The sequence below is a fragment of the Monodelphis domestica genome, chromosome 4 (assembly GCF_027887165.1).
Source record: "Monodelphis domestica isolate mMonDom1 chromosome 4, mMonDom1.pri, whole genome shotgun sequence".
Taxonomy (NCBI): domain Eukaryota; kingdom Metazoa; phylum Chordata; class Mammalia; order Didelphimorphia; family Didelphidae; genus Monodelphis; species Monodelphis domestica.
The window spans coordinates 166,085,435-166,110,155 of record NC_077230.1 but is presented as its reverse complement, the minus strand read 5'-3'; the positions used below and the strand labels follow the sequence as shown (position 1 = coordinate 166,110,155).

General features: G+C 36.9%; 1 protein-coding gene across 6 annotated transcripts in view; it reads left to right on the top strand.

Annotated features, from left to right (window-relative positions):
• The window catches only part of ITGB6 (integrin subunit beta 6), a 191,222-nt gene that overhangs the window by 127,288 nt on the left and 39,213 nt on the right, over positions 1–24,721 (top strand). For 5 of the 6 annotated variants that reach the window (XM_007494246.3, XM_007494245.3, XM_007494244.3 and 2 more), the window contains one exon: positions 15,711–15,800. The exons of the other annotated variant lie outside the window; for it this stretch is intronic. In XM_007494246.3, coding sequence (XP_007494308.2) covers positions 15,711–15,800 — 90 coding nt within the window. The remainder of the gene's footprint in view (positions 1–15,710; positions 15,801–24,721) is intronic. 6 annotated transcript variants of the gene reach the window in all.

The following is a 24,721-nucleotide window of genomic DNA, read 5'->3' as shown; positions in this document are numbered from 1 at the left end:
ATTAGTCACACTCTTGAGATACAAGGATTCTTTTTAGGTAGGTGGCAAAATCAGTGTTAGAAGGAGGAAAGGAAGGGATCAAGAATTTACTAAGTGCCTACTATGTGGGGACAGCTAGATGGTACAGTGGATAGAGTTCTGTGCATGGCATCAGGAAGACTTTTCTTCCCGACTTCATGTGTGACTTCAGATACTTACTAGCTGTGTCATCCTGGACAAGTTGATTACCTATGATTGGGTCAGTTTTCTCTTCTGTAAAATGAGCTGGAGAAGGAAATGGCAAATCTCTCCAATATTTTTACCAAGAAAATTCCAAAAGGGGTCATGAGGAGTTGACTGAAAAATGACTAAACAACAACAAATGTATCAGAGAATGAGCTACTGTACTTTATTGATGATCACAATGGTTGCTATTGAGGACCAGGGTGGGGGGTGGGCAAACACAATAAATGATTGCTTGAAAGTCACACAGGCATTTACATTCTAAAGCTCGATTAGAACCAGGTTCTTCATGATTCCAGCCCCAGCACTCTATCTACGATGCTTGAAGAACCCTATATAAACACAGATTTGCTCTGAACTCTAATACATGTCAGACACGTTAGTCCATCCTGCTTCTCTGATATAAAACAAACAGTAATTGATTAATCAAACCCAAGACCAACTTACTGTTTGGAAAAGTTGCTTCTTAGATGTCATCTATGATTCACCACAAGCCTGAATCCATTCAGTTATTTTCAAGCTCTGTATCCTTCATTTTCCTTACCTCATGTCTCAAAGATCACAGATTTAGAAGAAATTTGACCTTAGAGATCTACTACTATTTTTGTTGTTCAGTCACATTTTTTAGTTGTGTCCAACCCTTTGTAACCCATTTTGGGTTTTCTTGGCAAAGATAATTTAGGGGTTTGCCATTTCCATCTCTACCTCATTTCACTGTTGAGGAAACTGAGGCAAACAGGGTTAAATGACTTACCCAAGGTCCCAAATCTGTTAAATGTCTGAGGTGGGATTTAAAATGAAGATGACTCTTTCTGAGGCCAAACCCAGTACTCTATCCACTCTACCACCTAGATGCCCACCTTTACTTTTATAGATTAGGAAATTAAAATCTAGAGAGATAAAGCAATTTGCCCAAGATCACACAGTTAGTGAGTTGAATAGCAGTCAGAATTAGAACCAAGAGCCTTAAACTCCAAATCTGGCACTCTTTCCATACCATTATCTGTCTGCCAAGTACTTCCAGCCTTTGTCAACTCAAAGGGAAAAGAAGTGGATAAAATTAAGTTGGCTACGTAAAAAGCCCCTTTTTGTGCTGAAATAAAACTAATGCTATCAACTTTAAAAATTAGGGTCAGAGAGAGAGCCAGACCTGGAATCAGGAGGATGAGGGTTCAAATGTGGCCTCAGATACTTCCAAGCAATGTGACCCTGGACAAGTCCCTTAATCCCCATTGCCTAGCCACAATCCTTCTGTGATAGAGTTGTGACTAAGACAGAAAGTAAGGGTTAGAATAGATACAAGAAGGGCATAGACCATTGTGATCAAACTGAGCTACATTCCAAATGAGCCAATGTGAACTAAGCCTTGAGGTAAGGTTCAGGGGGTCTCAGTTCTTGAACTATATCTTAAAATAATTTCTATAATTAATTTTCTTATCTCTTCCCCATTCTCCCAATGCTCCCTGTATGGTGCCAGTTTCCAAGTTTTTGCCCAAGTTGCCTTGGAATCTCAAAATGCTAGGGGCCATTGAATTACCCGTGTTAGATCTTTAAGTCTAATAGGACAACTCAATTTCACTCAAATCAGTTACCCCCATCCATTTAAGACTTTATGCATGTTAACTGTTAGGGTTTAGGTCTGGCAATCTGAAAGTTTAGCCCAGTCACAGTTTCTAGAGAAGGAGATGGACATGGATAGCTCCAAATAGGAATCCATAGTTTGTGACCTAAAGTGCTGAAAAAAGGAAGGAAACAAGCATTTAAGGGGCTGCAATGTACTTTGCAGAGTGCTGAACACTTTACAAATATTACCTCACTTGATACAATTCCCTGAGGAGATATGTGCTATGATTAGCCTCATTTTACAGTTGAAGAAATTGAGGCAGAGATTAAGTGACTTGCCCAAGGTCAGGCAGCTAGGAAGTGTCTGGAGCCACATTTGAACTCAGGACCTCATGTCTCCAGGTTTTCTATTCACTGAGCTGCCTAGCTGCCCCACTTGTCCCTTCATTTTACAGAGGAGGAATCTTGGGCCCAGGAGGGTTAAGAAACTTGCTCAAGCTCACATAGGTGGCGACAGTGGCAAGATTGAAATCCAGGCCCTCTGGTTGCAGAGCCAGCACTGGGACATGCTGCCACTCCTACCTGAGATGCCAAAAGATATATTCCATATAGCCATGCAAAGTCTCTTTAGATTGCACAATGAATGCATTTTTAAAAAAATAATTTTTATTAAAGTATTTATTGAAAAAAATTAAAATAAATGATAAATGAATATATAATTCATTAAATAAATAATTTTCTTTCAAGTTAATTCAGATTCAAAGCAATTTGAGAGTTTTTCATCTTCTTATCATTGCTGTCATTGCTAGTACAAACCAAAACTGAAAAGCAGCTGCACAAAATCTCCCCCAGTGAGTGGAAGGAAAATCCTTCAGTTAAGAAACAGTGAAATTTCCTGCCACCCAAACTAGAGTTTCTGCTAGGAAGTGGCAGGCAATGGTACAATAGGTTACAGGGCAAGATTGTGCAGTTAAAATAGGCAAAGGGATCAGGCTTAAGATTCAGTGTCAGACTTTGGAGCAACCGGAGACTTAGATCCCTAGTATTTGAGAAATGGAAGGTCCTCAGCAGCCAACTAGTCCAAACCGAACCCAGAAAAAGGAATCCCTACAAAAACATACCCCACTTGTGGGTGTCCTGCCTCCCAAAGGAAAACCCCAAAGCAAATTGTCTAACCTCTACTTTCCTAGTTGCCAGAATGTGACCTGGATTAATTAACCATCCATTACTTAACCTGTTCCAGGGACTGGGAGTACCAAGAGAGGCAAAAATAGCCCCTGTTCTCAAAGAGCTTATATTTTAATGGGGGGGGGGGAAGCAAATCTATGTAAATAAGCACATGCAAGACACACGTAATACAGTAGGTGAGAAATAACCTTAGAGGAGAAGGCTCTAGCAGCTGGGTGGAACCAAGAAAGGCCTTACTCAAGAAGACGGGTGGCCTTGGAGGAGAGTCTTAAGGGAAGCCAGGGATTCTAAGAGTCATGAGTAAGGAGGAACAACATTACACGTGTTTCAGTCTTCATGTGCAAAAAACAACAAGAACCAGGCATTCAAACACCTTTTTTAATAGCCCCCACACATGCACACCTGTTTTCTGTTTTCTTTTTCCCTTCAGATCTTTCTTAGGAGACATCCTTCCAAGTTTTATTACTTGCTGTTTGGTCTGCAGAGCACATAGGCTGTTACTGAACCAGATCTCTTCCTCTTAAAGAGTTTTATAGGTATTAAGGCCAGCATTACTGGAAGAAATCTGCAGTTCTTCCAAAGACACTAGGAAAATGAGTAAGGAAGGAATTAAAATAGCTCCCAGTAACAAGCATTTGTCTAGTGGCCCCTTTCTTTGATTCCTGAATTCAAGCATCCCTGTGTGTTGGCTTGTTTCAGAAGAGTGATGTATTGGACCGCCATGCTATTTTTTCCTTATCATTCTTCTAGCTACTTCTGAAGGCACACTCAGCTGAATACAAGAGTTTCTTGGCTGACAAGATAATTACATCCAACAGCAGGCTGGGAGAAAAGGAGGCAGCACCCAGAAAATTTCTCAGCCTACCTAGTCATTGCAGGAGCCAACTTCAATCTAAGCACCCTGATTTAATTAGCACACTCTCATAGCTACCTGCATCACCATGGAATTCTGACAATGGAAAGCCTAAAGGCAAAGGAGATATCATGAAGCACAATGATAGAAATTCATGCTACACTTGTGCCAGAAACAATTACACATTCTTCTTGGAATCCTGGGTGTCCTAGTAACACAGTATGGCCTGAGGGGGAACTCTTGCATAAAACTAGGAGCCCTGCATTTACAGATAATGAATGTAAGAACTGGCAAGAGGAAAAATAACCCATGAGGATGAAAAGCCTCATGGTGGTGGTGGTGGGAGGCAAGCTTTCTGATTCATTTCAGAAGTAGGGACCCTCTTTGAGAGTCAACCTGATTTTTTCCCCCTGGGCTCAAGAACAAATACATTCCTCCTATAAAAGAGGACTTCACCAGGGAAGAGTCACCATTCCTTTGACCAGATAAATGAACAGTACATGCTACAGAAAATTATTTTTGCTTCTATACTTCTACTTTTTCCTATCTTCCTTTCAATTTCCCTTTTTTCCAGTTTTGAGAATTATACCCTTAGCATGTTTATTTACTAGACAAACACTGTTGAATTTGATGATTAGTATCCAGTTAAAGATAAATATTAGTTTTCGGTATTCAGTTACACAGGCTATAACTGGGACTGTTGAAGCCTCTAGAAGTCAACCAAAGATCTTTCCAGGAGGAAAAAAAAAAAAGGGACCATTTCTCCATTCACTCTCTAGGATCCACCAATAAAATCCCTAGAATCTATTTGTCATTCTAGGGGTCCCAGCCCAGGTGATTAGGGTTTACCTCTGCAACTAATCATGACAGCCAGTTTAATTTGATAACCAGAAAACTCCTTCCTTTGAGACCTTTTAGGATTCATCCATCTATCCATTCATTCAACAGACAAGACATGCGTTCAGTACTATTACATATGAAGCCCTGGGCTAGCTCATTAGAAAGATACAAAATTTAGATAAGGCATCCTCAAACTAATAGTCTACTAGAGGAGTAGTATACAAACATAGATACCTATAATACACCATCCTAAATGATAAATGCATCAAAACCTTGAGGGGTGAAGGGGTGGAAAGAGTCCTATGAAACCTGAAAGTATAAAGCTCGCACCTAAATCTGAGAAGGCCAGGGTGTGAAATCATCTATAACATAAAGCTATAAAGGTGTGACCTTGGCCAAGTAACATAATTTCCTTGAGGCTCTGTTCACTCATTTATAAAACTGGAGAATTTGATGTAAAATTCTCTAGGGGGACCTCTCTGGCACTACCTTTTTGTAAAATTTAAGCATCAAAATAGTGGCATATGTCCAGGAAAAGCTCATTTACAAAGAAGGCTGAAACATGTAAATAAATAATACTTTTAAAAAATATCCTTTGAAAAATTAAAATATTAAAATGTGTGCAGAATATCTGTGGATATTTTTTGAGGAAAGGTTCCATTTAATATCACCAATCCAACTAGTAAATAAAATACAGATCGCCCTTGGAAAGCATCCTAGAAGGAACTGAATTACAATAATTACCTGGGTAAGAATCCTGGCTTTGTTCTGCTATGAATTTCAGCTTGAGAAAAAATATATTTAATGGTTTGAATACTACTTAAACCAGCACCATTGCCCCCTACATTCCCCCCCAAAAAAAATGCTTGCATGATTTAAGCTTATGTGATGGCACCACAATTAAAGAAGACATTCGTTGCATTAAATGTAAAAAATACATTTAAAACATTTTTAAGTAGAGGCAATAAGAGAAGTAGTAAATGCATGTGTAGTATGACTTCTAATATATTCAGGAGTGTGCTGGAGCCTGCTCAGACTGTCTTTTAAGATCTGATTGTTAAATTTTCAAAGAGAGCATTTACACCTCAGAAACTACTAAACAGTGCAAATCAGGGCTTGATCATTATTTTATTGGTGAGGAAGGAAATGCTAATAATGCAGATTAAACTTAAAAGTGTGTCATGTGCACTTTTTTTTTGGAGAACTGGTTGTTAACCATTTATACACACATCACTCTGAATATAATTGTGTAGTTTTACAAAATGATCCCACAAAGACCCAAGGCATATAACATCAGAGAGTTAGGAACAAAGATACGGATCATCCAAAAGATGTAAATTAAATCATCCCTCTGACCAGAAAGAAAGGAGAAGTGAAATAATTAACAGCAACCATTTTCACTGGGCCTGACATACAAAATAGGAGTAAATAAATTAGACCGCCTCCAGAATAAATTGGTCAGTGATAAAGACAACCTGTTAAAATTTGGGTGGGTGTAATGTAACACTGGAGAAAAGATCTACAAACAATGTGACAAATTCAAATGCAAAAAGTCCTCTGCCACCAAAATTAGCTGGATTACTTCTAGCCATATAGATAAAATGTAAGTAAAAACTATAAAAATGTATTTATATCATGTGGACAAAATGTAAATTAAGAACTACAAAAATATAAAGAAATAATAATAGAACTACTACCCCTACTGAGGATACATTTCAATGTTATTTAGAACATAAACTCTGAGAAAAGACAGTCTTTTTTTTTTTTCAGCAAAATCCATTTAGTGTCTTATACTTCAATATCTAACAGTGACAAAAATTTCATTAAAGATTATGTGGCCTGTGGAAAGAACAAGATACTTTTTAGAACAGGCTGATATGGAATTTAAACAGTGTTTTAAGAAAAGGGCATATTTTCAAATTAAGAAGTAGAACATCAGATGGAGCAAAGGAGGGAAGGTAGGGGTGACGGAGTAGTGGAGAGGGAAAGAAGAGAAACAGAGACAGAGAGCAAGAGAGAGAGAGATGACAGTCTGGAAAGAAAGGAAGGATGGAGGTATGGAGAGACAGAGATAGTGCGAGAGAAGAAAGAAGGTATGGAAACATGGAGAAAGATCCAGTATAAACAAACATGATATAACAGAGGGGTTTTGTGTATGTGTGCCGTGGACTGCAGTGGATTCCTCAGAATACTGTTTGTTTCCTAGAATACTAATTGTTTCACAATTAAAAGAATTCTAAATATCATTTAGAGATTAGTGAAACTAAAGATGTAATTTTTTTTCTTGTCCACATTCACAGATATTCTGAAATTTATCCATGAATCCCAGGTTAAGAACTCCTGCTTAACTGAAGAGATTATGCATAATGAAGGAAAGGAAAGGGGAATACATTAATGAGGGAATATCTGTATTCTCTAGTCCCCGCCAAATCCTAGAGAGAAAGAGAAAAATCTAACTTCATGATACACTGGAATAACATGGAGTCTCAGGAAATCAAACCTGGAAGAAAGGTCCACAAAACAAGAATAAAGTCCAAGGCAGACAGTCAAGGTCAGGAAAGAGAACAGGAAAAACTATGGAGGACAATTTCAGGAGTAAGCATTATCACTACCCTAATTCAGTATCAGTTAGCCAATGGATGAAGTGTATCCCCAGCCAGAGGTCTGGGAAAGTTGGACAAGCTAATAATATATAAAGGTTAATGTTGAACCACTGAGGTTCTCCAATCCCTTTGAAAGGCAGGGCTATAGCATTTCTTAGTTACTGTTTCTAACTCAATCAATGGCTCACATCTGGCATTCCCTACTGTACCAGGGATTCTCAGCAGAATAGAGGTGGTAAACAGAGACGATTTCCTTTTTGTCCTTCAGTGCCAGTCTTTGAAATGACCCCTTCCTTATCCTGTACCTTACCCTACTAGGTGATAGTAAAAAATATCTGAGAAAACCAACATAATGTGATTGGCAAATATGAAGCATTTTTTTAAATGAGGGAGGAAAAGCAAATTTAAAAAGGTAGAGGCAGGGGTGGAAATCCTATGAAACTGCAGAAGGAAATCAAGGAGAGCTTCAGGCACGCAGGAAAATTCAGCCAGAATATCTAAGCCAGAAAAAGAGGCCTTAGAACCTGCTGGGTGGCATCATAGGGAGGTAGCCCCCTCAGCACACCCATAAGCCATAATTAAGATAGTGCATGGACTGATAATTGAGAAATGAGTGATAGAAATTCAAGTCCAAGCACACTAGTTTGCATTTCTAATCAGCTTCTGTCCTATTGTTTACCAACCCCATGATTCCTAATTTCCAAGAATAATCTTTTAGAGACACAATGCTATAATTCATAACAGCCAGGCGTGCAAAGTCTTCCTTCTCTAACATAAAACATGTTTAATCATGCTGATTTACAATAGCACTTTAGTACTGTAATGAAAGAGAGGCATTTGATACATAATATTTAAAGGAATCATAACGTTCTCGGAGATTTAAAGTATAATTTTTAACAGCATTAGACCAGGAAGCCAAATTGTCCCTGTTTATAGATAATTATTTGAAATACTTTTGGGAAACTAACAACCAGAATTTAATTAATAGTTTTCTTCTCTACAATTTCAGTGTTATCATTTGGCACTGCTACTCACTGCCAAGTCCTTTATGCCCTCACACTAGCAAATGTGATTAATGTTAGCTCCTACTTCTAATAGCCTCGTCCCAAATGTTATGCCACATGAAAAAGGATAACTGTGCCAAGAAAGGTGAATGGACCTGACTTTACTAATAGAGTTGAGCAAAATTCATAAGACCAGTTGGACCATTGCTTTTGTAAATATCTATTACACTTCTCCCACTCTGGGTTACCATAAATTTATCTGGGATGACAATTTCACACAACCTTTGGGATCCGAGCTCCTTTTTCTTAGAGCCGTTAAGCTTCCCTTTGCCAGGTACTAAAAGCTACTTCCCATCTCTTTTCCTCAGACCAGTTAAATTTGCATATTCCCCAGGTCTATGGAGATATCCAATGTCAGCTTGAGATTCATGTCTCCATATTATTGCAGTTGATGAGACTGTAGGGTAGTACATAGGGGTCTGGATTTTGAATTAGAGATTCTGGAGCTGGAATCTCAGCTCTTCTATACTGCCTCTGTAAGATTGGGCAAATCATTATGCTCAAACTCTGTGATCCTCAGTTTCCTCATGTGTCAGATGAGGGACTAAATAACTTCACATGTCCTTTTTAGCTATAAACCTCGGATCCTAATCATAGATTATGCTTGGGGAAAAATGCCTACTAGACACCGTCATACAAGTGATACCTTTGTCTGACACTGAAATATTCTTTATTCAAGAGAAAATGTTTCTTTCTTTGGTAAAAAGTCAATGAATTCAATTCAACATAGATATATTAGATGTTTTTATTATTATTAAGTATCTATATCATGGAAGCTAGGTGGCATAATGGATAGAGTTTCAGGCATGGAATCAGAAAGACTTCATCCCAGATGAAGAAATGGAGGCTCAGAGAACATGGTCTTGCCCACAGCACACAGCCCGAAAGTGTTGACATTAGGATTTGAATTTGGACTTCCTGATTCTGAGCCAAACACTACCAGGTATGTTTCAGTTGCTAGGCATTTCCAAAGGACCAGTGAGGAGTGCCAGGTCTAGAGTCAGGAAAATGAGTTTTCCTGAATTCAAATCTGGCCTTAGACACTAACCATGTGACCTTATGTAACTGTTTGCCTTAGTTTCCTTATCCGTAAAATGAGCTGGAAAGTTAAATAGTCCGATGTATTTGCCAAGAAAACTATAAATGGTGTCATGAAGAGTTGGATACAACTGGAAAATAACTGAACAACAACACCTGGAACACATAAGGCAATCTTGGGTGCTGAGGTAAAAATGTAAAAATGAAAAATTGTCCTTGCCCTTAAGGACTTTATATTCTACTTTAGGAATACTAGGTGTACAGAGTCAAGTAAATTCAGCATAATTTGAGGAGAGAGAGAAAGATAACCAGCTAGGGAACTTTGATTGACAGACGATGGTGCCTTGAAGAAAATGGTAAAGGTGGTGCATTCCTGGAATGGGAATCAGTCTATGGAAAAGCATCTGAAAAGAGATGGGAAATGGAGTGCTAAGAAGGTCAGTTAGTCTAAAACTTTGAATGCATGAAACCAAGTAACCTGATGTAACTCTGGAAAGATAGGGGAGTGGAAGAGACATTGTGGAGGGCTTTCAACATTGATCAGAGAAATTTGTATCTAATTGTAAAAGCAACAGGAAGTCACTAAAGATTTTTGAAAATTGGCATGGTTAGTCCTGTGTTTAAAGGTTATTAATTATCTAGCCATAGGGAGGATGTACCAGAGAGGGACAAGAAGGAGACCTGATATAGCAACAATAATAAGTAACATTTTTATAGCACCTACTATGTGCCAAGCACTATGCTAAATGCTTTACAAATACTCTTTCATTTTAACCTCACAACACCCCCTGAGAAATAGTTGCTGATTTTATCTCTATTTTTATAGGAAACTGAGGCTGATAGAGGCTAAATGACTTCCCCAGAATTGCACAACTATTGTGTCTGAGATATGAACTCTGGTCTTCCTGATGCCAGGGTCAGAATATCGTCCACTGTGCCTTTTCCCTACCAAACTACAGTGGATAGTCATGTGAAAGGAAAGAATTGAGAGATATTATGATGGTAGACATGGTAAAGCTTGACAACTGACTATACATGGGGAAAGGAGCTTGAAGACTCAAAGATAGTTCCTAGGTTGTGAATCCGTGGTACTGGAAGGATAATGGTTCCCTCAAAAGGAAGAGCTGGGAAAGGTTTAGGAAGGAATACAAATTCTGCTTCCATTAGGTTAAGTTTGAGATTCCCATAACATAGCCATATGGAAATGCCTAGCAGGCAGTTGGTAATATATGGCTGAACTTCAGGGAAGAAATTATTATTATTAATACTAATATTGTTAACAATAATGCCACTAATAATAGCTAGCATTTATATAGTGCTTTAAGGTTTGCAAATATCATCTCATTTGAACCTCACAATAACTCAAAATACATTCATTTTATGGATGGGAACACTGAGGTAGACAGAGGTTATACTAATAGATCCCTAGTATGCATGGATAAAAGCAATTTCTGTCAAATGATGAGTTTGGAAGACATATTGCAAGGGGACCATGAATTAATGGAAACCAAAGAAAGGGAAACAATGAAAGGAATGAGAAATATGAAAAAAAGCTTGAGAGGATAACAGAATCGAGACAATATCATAGAGGAATTGGAAGGTCCATTATAAATATCGTGCAGATTTATAAGCAGCAGGGAAGAAACAAAGGAATTCAAGGGCAAAGGACAAAATGCAGATTTGAACTTATACACTATGTTGTTAAGATTATATTAGGGGACAAAAATGAAACCAGACCAGAATTAATGGCTTGAGACAACACTGAAGGATATGTTGCCTATAGGCATGGCAACAACTCCATATCTCCTTGGATTCTCTCTCTCTTTTGTTGGCTTGCTCACTTTACCTGTACCTACTTCAGCACATTGAGGTGGTTACCCAAAGGGATGGCCATGAACTGCTACTCAATTGAGTTATTTCAGGAGCTAATTATTGTTGTGACTATTCCCACTAACACTAGGAGTGGTATTTTAAAATATTAAAGGCTCATGAGCCCCAACTGATGTATTTTCTATTTGTAGATCAGCCTCACTCAATCAAATTTTTTGCTGAAAATGCAAATCAGACCCACATTTGACCCATAAATTTCACTTATGCTCTCCCACCAACACATATCCTGCCCATAGTGAGAGTAGGAACACATTTAAAGTCCTAAAATGATGAAACACACATATAGAGAATATATGTGACTAGGGAAACTCACAGTTCTGTGACTGCGGACATAGATTCCTTTTTTTAGTCTCAGGAAGTTAATAAAAGATTCTTGATATCTTCTGAATTTAACAGATATGTATACTGCTAAACTAAGTAGATCCATACAGTGTTTTACTAATACCTCACTGGCCAAAACATTTCAGCTAGACAACTTTATACATTGAGTATCTTCTCTGATAATCTACTTCCAAGCGATTCTTCTGCTCTACTGAATTTGTTCTTTAGTAGAAACTATATTATCAACCAATCCCAGATTCAAACTTCAACTGAAGTAATATTATACTTTTTTTAGAAAACTACCTTTATCCAAATTTCTCCCCCAAAATGTGTCCTTGATCCTCGTGTCTCCACTCCATTCCACTCTGCAGGAATCTTTTTTTTTTCTACCTCTCATCAACAATGGATAGCAATGCCAAGAAGCATCTTCTGTCTTTTCTTTTCTCTTCTCAATAAATCATTTTAGGTAACAAAGTATGTTCTTCATATTCCTTTTTCACAGTTGGCAGAGAGGGAAAGTTTCTCTTTGGATAATGAATCTACCCAACAACAATTTACAGCCCAGAGACAAAATTATGTTCTCTCTTTAACATAGTTTTGAAATGAGTCATTTCTCCTATTATTTCTTCTTTCCTGGTTCAGTAGCTAGAGTCTTTCGACAAATATTCCCATCTTAGCTTTTGGTGAGTAACAAGATCTCATATTGTCTATAATTGGGTAAAATACATTTGTCCCATTGTCATAAAACAATTCTGATATCCAGGATTCTCCAGTTATGAGCCTGAAAGGTTTCTCATTCTTTGTATGCAAATCTCTGAAGGAGCATGTGTTATTCATTCATTCCAATATTCTACAGTCTGTCATATTCAAATGAGTGACTGCTGTCACAGAACCCTGAGTTACATTTAGCTAGGTAACTGCTTCTCTAAGGCAGAAGTATGGACCTAGTCTTTAAATAAATGAACTTATCAATTGTTTCTCTTAGAAACTGAAGCAGGCTTATTGCCTAGGTAATTGAATTACGAAGAGTTTAAATGTAGATTAATTTAATATAATATATGGGCATAATATATTAAATATGGATTGATTAGAAGTCATAGTGATAATACATAATTTTAGGAGGAGAAAAGAAAGATGGAAAGATTGAAGCATATGATGTCATGACCAAAAAGGAGAATTCCAGGGTTCTGGCGAAAATGACAGCACAGTTACAGTTAATGGTGAAATCAAGGATATAACTATACCTATAAGTGGTAGCAATGTAGTGAAAGTGTAGCTTTTGAAAGTGTAAGGAGTAATGAACTAAGGAGCCAGGGTGTTAGTGGGGCCATGAGAATGAATATCAAAATCTAATATAAGACTATAGATTAGAATAAATGGTAATACTGTGGTTTACACCCTGAGTGGCTTAAGAAATTATGAAAATGACCTGGAAGTCAGTAGATTATTGCAATGCAACAAACATTTATTAAACATCTTCTATGTTCAAAGCATTATTCTACATAGATAAACAACACAGGACTTGTCTTTGAGGAGCTTACATTTTATGTGGGAAATTAAAATGCAGATATAAAACATGATATAGAGAAAAGAGAATTGCCTCTGCAACTAATGATATAGATTCAAAACCTCTGATGCTTATTACCTTGGGAAAGTCAATTTCCTCATTTCTAAAATAAGAGAGTTGGACTAGGTAGAGAATATATTAAGCACTTATGTTCTAGGACTTATGTTAACATCTGGTGATTTGAATAATATTAAGTGAGATAGTTACTGCCCTACAAAACCTCACATCTAATGGGAATAGCCTCTGTGATCTGGTCCAGTCTAAATACAATATAAAGAGAAGTAGACAAATGAACTAACAAGGGATGAGCAGGAAAGTTGCCACAAAGATGTGGCAAATAAATTAAAAATTCTTAGATACTGAGAAGAGTAGGAACAAAATTCCAGGCATGGGTAAATGTTTGTGCAAATATACAAGGATAGAAGATGAAGTGCTAAGCTTGGAGAGTAGTTACTAATTAAGCTAGCCTTGACTTGACAAGAACACAGAGTATGTGATAAAAAGCAATATGCGAATGGCAACAAAAGTCAGAGAGTTGGTGTCTAACACGACCCATGATGCAAACGTGCTATCTGTGCATTGGTCCACATTATCATTGCAATACCACCACTTAGGCAGAGGCCAGATCTCTAGCAGGCTCAATTCTTGAGACCAAAGCCATATGCTTGTAAGTAAAGGAAACATTCCACTGGTGATATATCTATGACAAAACTCAATGAACTATATAGCCTACACACTACTGTATGAGAAGCCCCTAGTCCCAATCAAAGCCTTAACAGGATCAATTGTCTGGATTTTACAGATTAGAAATCATTTAATAGCTCACAAACATTTTCTCACAACAATGTCATGAGGTATATAGTAAAAATAGCTGGTATACATAATGCTTGAAGACTTCTCAAGTACTCTATATGCATTACCTCATTTGAACCTCAGAACAACTTTGTGATATAAATAATACAAGAATTGTTGTCCCCATTTTACAGATGAAGGAATGGAGGTAAGAAAGCAGTTCCTTGCTCATGTCCACACGGCTAGTACATATAGGCATCAGAATTTGAACTTTGAATTCTTGGTTCTGAGCCTAACAGTCACCAACATTTCAATGACTGGCCATGATTTCCAAAAGGACTATTTAGTGGATAGAGTGATGGGCTTGGTGACATCTTCATTAGTTCAAATCTGACCTCAGATACTTACTAGCTATGTGACCCTGGGAAAGTCACTTAACCCTGTTTGCCTCAGTTTCATGATCTATAAAATGAGCTAGAGAAGGAAATAGCAAACCACTGCAGTATCTTTGCCAAGAAAATGCCAAATGGGGTCAGGAAGAGTCGGACAGAACTAAAAACAAATGAACAAATTATTTCCTCATTATACATAAGGACATTGACGTTTAGAGAGTCAAATGATATAGCTACTTACCAAATGAGCAGGTAGGTGATAGACTCAAACATAGATGTTCTGTCTCCACATCAAGTGGTCTTTCTACTATACCAAACTGCCTCACATGCAACGTAGAAGGTGACAGTGACAGAGAGTAAAAAGATGACCGTTATTGATCACTGAAAGCCATGGGAAGAGACAGTTAGCATGTTAACTACAAAGGACAACAACAAAAGCTATACAGTTAGTTTCTAGAATGAAAATCAGTTCAAGGCAGTTCAAGAAGAAACAGACCTTTAAGCCTCAATAGCATCTGAGGTTTACCACTTTCTTGTTGTTCAGTTATTTCAGTTGTGTCCAACTGTTAATGACTCTGTATGGGGTTTTCTTGGCAAAGATACTAGAGTGGTTTGCCATGTCCTTTTCCAAGTCATTTTACAGTGGAGGAAACTGAAACCAACAGGCCTAGATGATTTCCCTAGGGTCACACTGCTAGTAAGTGTTTGAGATTGGATTTGAACTCAGGTCTTCTTGATTCCAGATCTGGTACTCTATCTATGCACTACCTAGCTGACTATGACAATGTTATTATGCTCTAAAATCAACCATCATTAGGCCATAAAGGATGGATGTTCCAGAGTAATGAATAGAAGTTACCCAAGGAATCCATACTTTTTAAGGGCAACTAAGAGATTTCTCATTAAGATCTGAGGACTCATATAGCCTGGCCATGTTGCTTATTTTCCTGAATTTCCTTAACTATAAAACAGAGAGAATTAATACAGCTAAGCAAGAATTTATAGGAAAACAAATGCTTTGAGCTTCTTGGGAAAATGTGAGTTCAGTGAATTCAAACTATTAGGTTTTATTACTGTTATTGTTATTACAAGTCATGACTCCTTTCCTGTTATAGAAGTATAACTTTTGACTAAACTAACCACAGAATTTTCGATTTCCCCAAGGGCAATTCTGGTCAATCCATTCTCTGCTTGAATGCAAGAAGCAGTTTCCATGACTTGGGTTACAGTTCCAATGGAAATGTTCATTCATTATCAGGAGTAGCTTGTTTTCCCTGACCAGTTGAGCAGAAGTGATCACAGCCAGCAAATTGAACTATGTACGTTTCTCAATTACCATTGGGCAAATAAAGATATTTTTATTCTTCTTGTTCATAGAATTACGCCAAATTTATTCCTGGAGCTACAGTAGGACTTCTTCAGAAAGATTCTGGAAACATCCTTCAGTTGATCATCTCAGCATACAAAGTAGGGTGCCTTATAGACTACATTTTTAAAATGTAACTTTTGTCTGTCAAAGATACCATTTTGTTTCCTTTCAGTAATATTTCATTTTTGACTAAATTACATGTAAAGATAATTTTTAGCATTTGTTTTCTAACATTTGGGGTTCCAAATTCTCTCTCTCCATCCTTCTCTTCCCTTGTCTCTGAGAAGGTAAGCAATTGGATATAGATTATACATGTGTAATCATGAAAAACATATTTCCATGTTATAGACTCTACTTTGTGTGTGTGTGTGTACTCTTTAAAGCTAAGCTATGTTTTTGTGCCACTGAATGATTTCTGTCAAGAATGTCTAAAGAAGGCCTCAGACACTTCCCAGCTGTGTGACCCTGGGCAAGTCACTTGACCCCCATTGCCTAGCCCTTACCACTCTTCTGCCTTGGAGCCAATATACAGTATTGACTCCAAGACGGAAGGTAAGGGTTTAAAAAAAAAAAAGAATGTCTAAAGAAAAATCTTTGGAGGGCTTCCAGGGTACTTTGCTTTAATCTTTTTACTTAATTGAATAGCTCTCCTTCCTAAAAGGTAGAACACAGAATCTATGCCCCCCCCCCCACACACACACATACGATCATATGTCTGGTCCCATAGTTGCAATTCATAAAACAGCACTCAACAACAAAACACTATCATCTGTGAAATTCTTTTCCCTGCTCTCATTGTGTGTTGTATGAGTCAATCATAGTACCCCTGCAAGGCTCTTCTATAATGGCTCTAAATAAAAGAAGAAAACCCCTAAAACTTCAGATAAAAAATAGAAGCAATTAGTCATGAAATAATAATACATAATGTAATAAGGCAAGAAAATCACTAAAGGGCCAATATGGGCATGGAGTAAGTGGTATTATTGCCAATAATTGGCAAATAACATTTTTACCTTTCTCCACTTCCTTTCTTCCTTCCTTCCTTCTTTCTTTCCTTCCTTCCTTCCTTCTTTTCCATGCCTCTCTCAACTTTCTTTCTCTCTGTCTTTCAACTTTATTTCTTTCTTAGTAGTGTTGACTTTGAAATAACATAGAACTACCAAAGTAGTCAGAAAAACCACTCTTTAATCAGGAATAGGGATAGGTTCGTACTCCGGCCACCACACAAGCCCAGTGTCAACTGCACCCTGGGGACTCTGGAAACCGTCATATCCCTGGGAGAAGGCACCATACTAAATGCCAGCTCCGATGTCTACTCTGCCCAGGGAGAAAACACTGTGCTAATTGCCAACTCCGAGCAAACAACGGGACTTGGGGGGGTGAGGGTCTCTTATACCCTCTGGAAAATTTGCTACAGTAAGCCTGCAGAGACAAACCACAAACAGGTTGCAAATCTCTTTGTAGCCAGCCTCAGGGGTATCACTTAGGGGTCAGCTATAACACATCAAAGGCAAGGATCAAACTCAGGAGCTGGGCTCCTGAGAGGAGACAATACAATAAGGGAAGCCTCCAAAACAAATAAAAGACACTTAATATTAGCTATGTCCACAAATTCCATCTATGATAAAGTTCCCAAATAATTCTAAAGTCCATAGTTAAACCCCAAAACAGGGGTGCTTGGTACTGAGGTTTCTCAAAGGGAAGGGGTAAACTGAGTCATCCAAATTTCTTGTTGCTAGTAGCAACTCTAAGACAGAAGGTCCAAGATTAGGCAGAGTGGGTTAAGTGACTTGCCTAGGGTCACACAGACAAGAAATTGTTGAGGTTAGTTTTGAACCCAGGTCCCCCCAACTCCAGGTCTGTCACTGTGCCACTTAGATGCTCCATAACCTAGCAATTTCAAATTAATAAAAAATTATTTTTACAAATTACCGCATAAGTTTTACAAAGTTATATGAACTATATTGTCTCCTTCCATTCTTTCCTCCCACTTTCCAAAGCTGATAACAATTCAATCTGGGTTATACAGGGATTATCACACAAATCATATTTCCATAATTATTCATTTTTGCAAATAAATAATCTTATAAAACAAAACCTCCAAAACATTCCCAGGTGAGCAAGCGATAAATCATATTTTTAATTCTGCATTTCTACTCCTAGAGTTCTCTGTGGATGTAGATATCATTCTTTTTCATAAATTCCTCAGAATTGTTCTAGATCTTTGTATTGCTGTTAGTAACTAAGTCTATCACATTTGATCATTCTACAGTGTTGCTGTTACTATGTATAATGTTCTCCTGGTTCTGCTTATTTCGCTCTGCATCAGTTCACATAGGTCTTTCCAGCTCTTTCTGAAATCATCCTGTTCATCATATAGCACAGGAGTCTTCCATCATATACCATAATTTGTTCTGTCATTCTCTAATTGAAGAACATCCCGTTAGTGTCCAATTCTTTGACATCACAAAAAGAGTAGCTATAAATATTTTTATACAATTAGGTCCTTTCTGTTTTTTTATCTCTTTGGGATACAGACCCATTAGTGGAATTAGTGGATAAAAAAGTATGCATTCTTTTACAGCCTTTTGATAGCCTTTTGGGCATAATTCCAAAACATCCTCCAGAATAACTGGATCAGTTCACAACTGTTCACAGTGCATTAGTGTCCCAATTTTGCCAAATTCCCTCTAATATTTTCATTTTCCTTTCTGTCATATTGGCTAATCTGATAGGTGTGAGGTGGTTCCTCAGAGTTGTTTTGATTAGTGTTTCTCTAATCAAGAGGGATTTAGAATGTTTTTTCAAATGATTATTGATAGCTTTGATTTCTTCATCTGAAAACTGCCTATTCTTATCCTTTGATCATTCATCAACTAGGGAATAACTTGGATTCTTATAAATTTGACTTAGTTCTTTATATATTTGAGAAATGAGACCAATATTTATCAGAGAAATTTGTTATAAAAATTTCCCCCAGTTTGTGCTTTCCCTTCTAATCTTGGTTGCATTGTTGTTGTTTTGTAGAATCCCCCTTTTAATTTAGTATAATTAAAATTATTCATTTTACATCTTGTAATGCTCTTTATCTCTTGTTTGGTCATAAATTGTTCCCTTTTCAATAGATCTGACAGGTAAACTATTCTATGTTTTCCTCAAAAGAATTTTTTTAAAAAAGAAACAACTGGTAGCAACCAGTGAAATCTTCATTCTAGATTCTGCAGTTTGAAAGTAAGAGAGATTTCCATTGACTTTATAGGTATATTTCTATAACTATATAGTTATTGGACTATATTTTGCTAATCTGATAACAGAATTTCTCCCTTTACTGACAGCAAATACTAATTTACTTTGTATAGTATTGTCTTGAGAGGTCTGATTCGATAACTAAAAAGAAAGAAGTATGATTATCTGATGAATGTCTTTCTATTCATTTTATTCCACAAATTTTTCCTTACCTCATTATCTTCTTTTTATGGACAAAAAAACTGAAAAGTTACACATACACACACAAAATAGATATTCTAGTCCTGGAGAAGGAAGTGGATAAAGAGATTATCAAACCCTACTGCCTCACAAGCTCAGTTTTGTAGTTTTTTACTCTCAAATTAAAAGCAAATGAATTATCCCTACCAATTCATCTATAACTACTCTCCCCTACATAACCCACTTCCAATCCAAGATAGATTTTGAATGGTCTTTTATACCCAAATATCTCATTTCAACAAAGAACTAAACATAAATTTGTCTTTTTGGTTAAAGTAAGTTGCAGTTTTAGGGCCTACACTGCCATCCTTTGAAATTTCAGTTCACTTGACTCACATCAAAAATTTATCACCACATTAGTTCAGGCTTGAAATTCTTCCAGGCAGGAAAGCCAGTCAACAACAACACTATAAAATCCTTCTTCTCTGCCCATGCAGTAATTAAAGTTTTACTGTGCTGAATCTAATAAAAAATACAAGGTGATCCTTTACTGAATGAGAATACACTCCAATTCCTTTACTCTAGCATTTTCAAATTAGTTCCCTTCTAAATCTTCAAAGGAATTAAGGAAATTGGGAAGTAGCAAACTGTCAAAATATTTGTTATAAGATATTCTCATATTCCTTCTTCCTTGATCATGCCCCTACTTGCTTAAACAAAAGTTTAGTTTTGTACTAGATCTGTGTGTGTGTGTGAGAGAGAGAGAGAGAGACAGACAGACAGACAGACAGACAGACAGAGACAGAGAGAGAGATTGTTGATCATTTGAATTAAGCCTCCATTATTTTCAAATATGCTAACATACAAGTAAGCAAATACTTTAGAGAAGACTTAGAATTGATTTTAAATTGTTACTGAAACATCAAAACTGATGACAAGCATGTTAAAACATTTTTTAATGTTAGCAAATGTTTTTTCAATTAAGCATTTAATTTTTCTCTCCTGCATCTGGCCTATTAGAAAAAGATTAAGTCCTTATAGTAAATATGCATGGTCTAGTAAAATAATTTTCCACGTAATATTCTTTTCCAAAGCCATATGTCTCATTCTGCATTTTGAGTCCATCCCCTCTCTGACAGAAATTGTTCATCATTGGGCCTCTGAAATCACAATTGGTCATTGCCTTGATCAGAGTTTAATGTTTTTTAAAGTTACCTTTACATTGTTTTTGTTATTTATCAACTGTATGTGTGTGTGTGTGTGTGTGTATGTATAAATATGTTTTCCTGATTCTTCTCACTTCACTCTGTCTCAGTTCATACAAATCTTCACAGGATTCTCTGAAATTTTCTCCTTCATTTTTTTTAGCACAATAGTATTTTGTTACAGTCATATACCATAGTTTGTTTAGCCATATCCCAACTGATGGGCACTCCCTTGCTTTCAGATTTCAAATTATTGTTCGAATCTTTTGTTTATTTTAATGGAATTTTTTATAATGGCAATGTAACTCAGTGGATTGAATAGCAAATGTGGAGTCAGACAGATAGTCCTACTCCTGTCCCCAACATCTTTTGGTTCTGTGATCATGGACTAACTACTTACCAAAAAAGCATAAAGAAACTTCCAAGCCTAGCTAGTCTATAACCCGTCCCTGATTTTACAAATGGAGAAACTGAGACCTAGGAAAGTGAAGAGACTTTCCCTAGGTAAAACACGTAAGAAGAATCAGAAGAATTTTAACCAAGGCTCTGAGACAATAGAACCAATGCTTTTTCTACTATACTAGCTTCTCTGAATTTCAGTTGATTTTCTCAGATTATAAATCATATATAGATTATATCTGCTTCAGTAGAAGGAATAATTATCCTGACAAAAATAAGAGATTAATAGATTTTTGAGCTGAAAAGGAACTCAGAACAATATAATCCAGGTTCCTTATGTGACAGATAGGGAAACTGAGGCGCATGGGGCATAAGTGACTTACCCTAGGATACAGTAGTAGTAAGCAATCAGAGGTGCGATTTGAACCTTTTTTCAAATCCATCTCTCTTTTTGTGGGCTTAAGTTCTTTAATCTTCTGAAGACTATATTATATATGGATTACATCTAACTCTGTGAAGAGAATTCTCACACAGGCAAATTTGAAACTTCATAATGAGGTTGCTCAGTAGATAGAGCTATGGAACTGGATGAGGAAGTCCTGAGTTCAAATCCAGCCCAGACACTAACTGTGTGACCATGGGCAAGTCATTTAACCTCTTCCTGTCTCAGTTTCTTTGTCTGTAAACAATGATAATAGCATTTACTTCCCAAGGTAGATAAGTTCAAATGAGATGATATTTGTAAAGTGACTTGCAAATCCTAATGCAGTTATATAGTATTAAATTTATTATCTAAAAGACTATTTCAAAACCATGTCCTTAGATTTTTGGCATTGCTTTAGCTGAAATATCAACTCAATTGCTATGCCTCAAGCTTTTTACAGTCAAAAGTGAAAAAAGAATCATACAGTGCTAATAAATAAGATGCATTCTAGCTTACTGCAAAAGATTTATGATATTCTAAAAGGTCTGAGGCATTTCATTTGTTGTTATAGTTCGATGAGATGAACTTTAAAATCAGCAGCATTCCACTGTGTCAAAGTGATAATCAGATTTAAACACTGGACAAGCATTCATCTGGATGAATACACCGAGGATATCAGTGAACAGGTGACCTTGTTTAGTGGTGACACTGAATGTTCTCAAGAATTTTTTTAGTCCCCATGAAATTTAGAGTAAAATATCCCCCACAAAATTTGCAACCCAAAAAAGGAAATATGTTCTATTTAAATGATGACATTTCCTTCTTTTTCGTGAAGGTTTGCTTCCTTTAATTTCTGTGCTTGAAACTAAATTGATTGGGAAATATAAATGTTTTTTTTTTTTTTTTAAGTTTAAGGCAAAAGGGAACTTGTCTTAGAGTCAGGAGTTCCCAGATTCAAATCTGCTACATGCTAGCTGTGTGTGACCCTGGGTAAGTCACTTAACCTCTCACTGCCCCAGGCAGCTGACTAAATTTTAGAGTAATTTGAATTTATTAATCTTTTAAATCAGAGGGATAGAGACAGAGACAAAGACAGACACAGACAGATAGGGAATGTAATCAGAGAGAGAAATTGTGATAAAACCTTTTTTTGCAAATTTTATTGAAGATATTTTATTCTATTTCATATGAACCAGCAAAATAACTCTAGAACATACAGTGTCACAACAAAATAAGGTGACTGTCCTCAGGAACCCTTTCCAGGCATACCTGAAAGATATTCTGGATTCATTTCCAGACCACCACACACAAAAAAAGCAAATATCACAATATAGTGAACCATGTCAATTTTTTTGTTTTCTAGTGTATATGAAAGTTCATTTACACATACTATAATCGATTAAGTATATAATAGGATTATATCTAAAAACATAGTATGTACCTTAATTAAAGAATACTTTATTGCTAACCACTGCCTTCTATGAGTCATGCCCTTTTTCCTGGTAGAGGGTCTTGCCTGGATGTTGATGGCTGCTGACTGATACCGGTGGTGGATTCTCAAGGTTGAGGTGGCTATGGCAACTTCTTAAAATAAGACAACAATATATTATACTGCAAAAATTGATTCTTCCTTTCACTTGGCCTAATTTCAATTTTGCTGCATCTCAGGGAATAGGGAGGCCTCAGGGGGTGAGAGGTGAAGACAAGTAGGTTGAATAGTCAGAACACACACAACATTTATTGATTAAGTTCACCACATTATATGGGTGCAGATCATGGTGCCCCCAAAAGACAATTAAAACAGTAATATCTAAGATTACTGATCACAGATTGCCATAACACATATAATCATGTAAAAGTCTGAAATAGGGGGAGAATCACCAAAATAGGACACAGAAACAGAATGTGAGCTTATTCATTTGGAAAAATTGCATCAATAGACTTGCTCAAAGCAAGGTTGCCACAAACCTTCAATTTGTTAAAGAAAAAAAGTAATATCTGCATAAAAGCAATATAATGAGGTATGCCTGTACTACTATTCTAAGGAGAGAGAGAGAGAGAGAGAGAGAGAGAGAGAGAGAGAGACAGACAGACAGACAGACAGACAGACAGACAGAGAGACAGAGAGAGAGAGAGAGAGAGAGAGAGAGAGAGAGAGAGAGAGAGAGAGAGAGAGAGAGAGAGAGAGAGAGAGAGGAGAGGGAGAGGGAGAGGGAGAGGGAGAGAGAGGGTGAGGCAGACAGAGAGAAATAAACAGATATGAGGAGTTCAGAGAAACATGGGAAACTTTATGAGGACTCATTGACTAGAGTCTTAAAGTTGAAGTTAGGAAAAGCCTAAATGCCATCTCAGACACTAGCTCTGGGACCAAGGGAAGTTATTTAATATCTCCCAGCCTCAGTTTCCTTTTCTATAACTAAAAGAGTTGAACATGTCTTTGATCTTATGAAATTAGCAGAATCAAAAGAAGCAAATTGACTACAGCAATATAAATAGAAAGTTCATTGAAAAGAAATTGAACTTTAACTGAAAAAAAACAAAGAATGAAAGTTTAGGACAACAAATTAAGAAATATACCACAGACCCACTATGGTAAAGAGGTAGGAAGCAGCTAGAAAAGAAAGTTTTCTCCATCGTCAAAGACAGTCACTATATCTACTGTCTTTAATTGGTTTTCTTTCACAAGAATGAGTTTAATGAAATAGAAGGTGAAAAAACAAAAAAGAGAAAAACATTTAAAAACAACTATGTTCTCTAAAGTAGAATATCTGGCAAGTCTGAGAAAGGATAGTTGGATCTCTTCTACATATTATATTTTGAAGAAAAAAACAACTATTTGTCTACTGAAAGTGTTTTTGTTTGGGGCAAGAAGAAAACAGGAAGGTGGAGAAATTTTAGCATTTATTCAACTAAGTGTAGCTGGATCAAAAGAATTAGGATCTTAGTCCAATGATGGCAAAATAATTACCTGGGAAAATGTGAATTTTAATATGCATATTGATGCCAAAAATAAAACAAAATAGAAAAAATAGAACAGCTATAGTGTTAATAATGTAGAAAGTGCTAAGCAAGAAATTTCACTGTGGCAAAGGTTAAAGTAGAATGTCAAGCAATAATGGTATTCCATTGCTCACTAATGAAGCCCTACAAATAAGCTCCAGGGATTTCTTGCCCATCTGGCATGTAAATGTAAAATGAGCCATTCCTATGCTATGACCCATAGCACTCTATCCAGTGACACACCTCTTATTGCCACTCAGTAAATATTAACTAAATTGAAAGGAGCAGCTCATGACAAGTGGCACTAAAAGTTCAGTTTTAACTACAGCATGAATCACCTAGAAATTTTTTTCTGCGAGAAAAGGGAGGTTCCGGATATGTGTGGGAAACTCCCTGGCATGAAAATTCCCTATTCCAATATAGACTGGCATCTCTTCGTGGTCTTAGAGTTTTGCCCGGGGACCTAAAAAGTTAAGTGACTTGCCCATGGAAAATACTGTTTTTGTTTGGTCATTCAGTTGCATCCAGTTCTTTGGGACCCCATGGACCTTACATGGCATGCCAG